Raw genomic sequence first — 2,148 nt, forward strand, 5'->3', positions numbered from 1 at the left:
ACCATTTCTGTTTCTCTCTTCTCTTTCTCAAGGTAATTGTTTAGCTATATCTAGTGGTCCAAGGTCTCGCTCGTTTCTTGTTATATATTGAATACAAATCATTGTTTTCTTTCCCCTTGCCATATCTATACTATATTAACTAACAAAGTTGCATTAATATTCGACCTTTAAATAATTGGATTTCAGCCATGTCACCGGCATTGGTCTTGGAAGTTCAAACCATTTGCAGAGAAGACGAGCTAGTAGAAAGTCATGAGTACCATAAAGGAGTGAAACATCTATGTGAGAGAGGGTTGACAAAAGTGCCTAGAAAATACATATTGCCGGCATTGGAACGTCCTCTTTTATCGAAAGAAGATGGCGCTACTAATCTCAAGTTGCCTATAATCGATCTTGCTCAGCTGCAAGGTCCGGATAGAATTCATGCCCTCGAATCCCTTTCAAAAGCTTGTGAAGAATATGGTTTTTTTCAGGTGAGCATGATTGATTTACCACATCAGCTAATTATATACCCTTGGTTTTAGTTCTAATTTTGGTTTATGCAGTTGATAAATCATGGCATTGCAAGTGAATCCGTTCTTGACATGATTCAAGCAGCTAGGAAATTCTTCGAGCTTCCTTTCGAGGAGAGATCGAAGTACATGTCGAAAGATCAGAGTGCACCAGTTAGATATGGAACAAGTTTTAATCAGAACAAAGATAGGGTGTTTTGCTGGAGAGACTTTATAAAGCTTAATTGCCATCCCCTCTCAGATGTTCTTCCTTATTGGCCTTCTTCTCCTGCCGAGCTAAGGTGATAAATCTGCACTAATATTGCACCTAATATGAGCTTCATGTTTCTAGCATGATGCTGTGAATCTGGTCCTGCTCAATTACCTACTCAAATAAATTAGATTAGATGATTAATTATTTCCTTAATTGTAAGTGTCAGGTGTATTATTATACATGTCTCCATTAATTATTAATTGTTAATTCCATGTTTAATTTATTAACAGGCAAGCGGTGGTTAACTACTCGAAAGAAACAAAATCCTTGTATCTAATGCTTGCGAAAGCAATATTAGAGAGCTTAGGATTGGTTGAAACAGAAAAAAATATCGATGAAAATGATAGCTGTGATCTCTTAAAGGAATTGGAGGATGGGAGCCAACTCATTGTGGCTAATTGCTACCCTTCATGTCCTGAACCAGACCTAACACTTGGCATGCCACCCCATTCAGACTATGGATTTCTTACTCTACTTCTCCCAGATGAAGAAGTTAAGGGTCTGCAAATTCAGCATGAAGGGAGATGGGTCACTGTGGAACCAATTCCCAATTCATTTGTTGTTAATGTTGGTGATCATCTTGAGGTTAGTTCATTAAGCTTTAATTACCAAGTTTAACAGTTTTTCTATTACTAATCCATGCATAATTAACCCTTTTTTCATCATTTGGCAGATTTTTAGCAATGGGAAGTACAGGAGTGTACTCCATAGAGTTCTAGTCAATCCTTCGAAGTCTCGAATCTCCATTGCCTCGTTACACAGTTTACCTTTCAACAGCATGATTCGTCCATCGCCAAAACTCGTCAATGATGCTAATCCTAGGCGGTATAAGGACACAGACTTTGCGACTTTTATTCAATACATGGCATCTCATGAACACAAGAACAAGAACTTCCTGGAGTCCAGGAGATTGACTCAGCTAGGCGATGCATGAGTTTTTTTTAAAAAAATAAATAAATATATTTTTAGTTCTTTAGTTTATATAGGATTTTTTTTTTCTATTAAGTATTATTATGTTTTTTTAGTTTATTTAAAGAGAGTAATTTTTCTATTTTGTTTTTTCTATCCAATTTTTTCCCTTTGTAATAATTTTTAAGCGAGTGAAGCTTGGATAAATAAAAATTGAATATCTTTTCGTGATAATAAAGTTTTGACCTGTAACGAGAGTTTTGTTTAATTATAACTACGTCATTACAGGGAAAATAAACAAAATATCAAATATAAGAAGTTTGCCTTTAGCACAGGCAAATCAAAGCGCATGGTAAAGACTTGTTAGGATCGGTGCTAGAGTTACAGAGAACACTATTCTGCTGTTTTATCAATAAAAATAAAAAAGAAACTATGTCATTAATTAAGAAGCTTATACTTTTTCGTATGCTCTTT

General features: G+C 35.3%; 1 protein-coding gene across 1 annotated transcript; it reads left to right on the top strand.

Annotated features, from left to right (window-relative positions):
- LOC133697988 (probable 2-oxoglutarate-dependent dioxygenase SLC1) lies at positions 1-1,927 on the top strand. The gene is made up of 5 exons (XM_062120833.1): positions 1-32; positions 187-473; positions 546-793; positions 996-1,350; positions 1,439-1,927. Exons 2-5 carry the CDS (start codon positions 189-191, stop codon positions 1,697-1,699), a joined length of 1,149 nt encoding a protein of 382 aa, XP_061976817.1. The 5' UTR covers positions 1-32; positions 187-188; the 3' UTR covers positions 1,700-1,927.
- The last annotated feature ends 221 nt before the right edge of the window (positions 1,928-2,148 follow it).

The sequence above is a fragment of the Populus nigra genome, chromosome 6 (genome assembly GCF_951802175.1).
Source record: "Populus nigra chromosome 6, ddPopNigr1.1, whole genome shotgun sequence".
NCBI lineage: Eukaryota > Viridiplantae > Streptophyta > Magnoliopsida > Malpighiales > Salicaceae > Populus > Populus nigra.

Bases quoted from the DNA above. Each gene is read 5' to 3' on its own strand.
- LOC133697988 (XM_062120833.1), top strand. From the start codon at position 189: ATGTCACCGGCATTGGTCTTGGAAGTTCAAACCATTTGCAGAGAAGAC. The intron at 474-545 runs GTGAGCATGATT...TGGTTTATGCAG, and splicing joins AAGAATATGGTTTTTTTCAG to TTGATAAATCATGGCATTGC. The intron at 1,351-1,438 runs GTTAGTTCATTA...ATCATTTGGCAG, and splicing joins ATGTTGGTGATCATCTTGAG to ATTTTTAGCAATGGGAAGTA.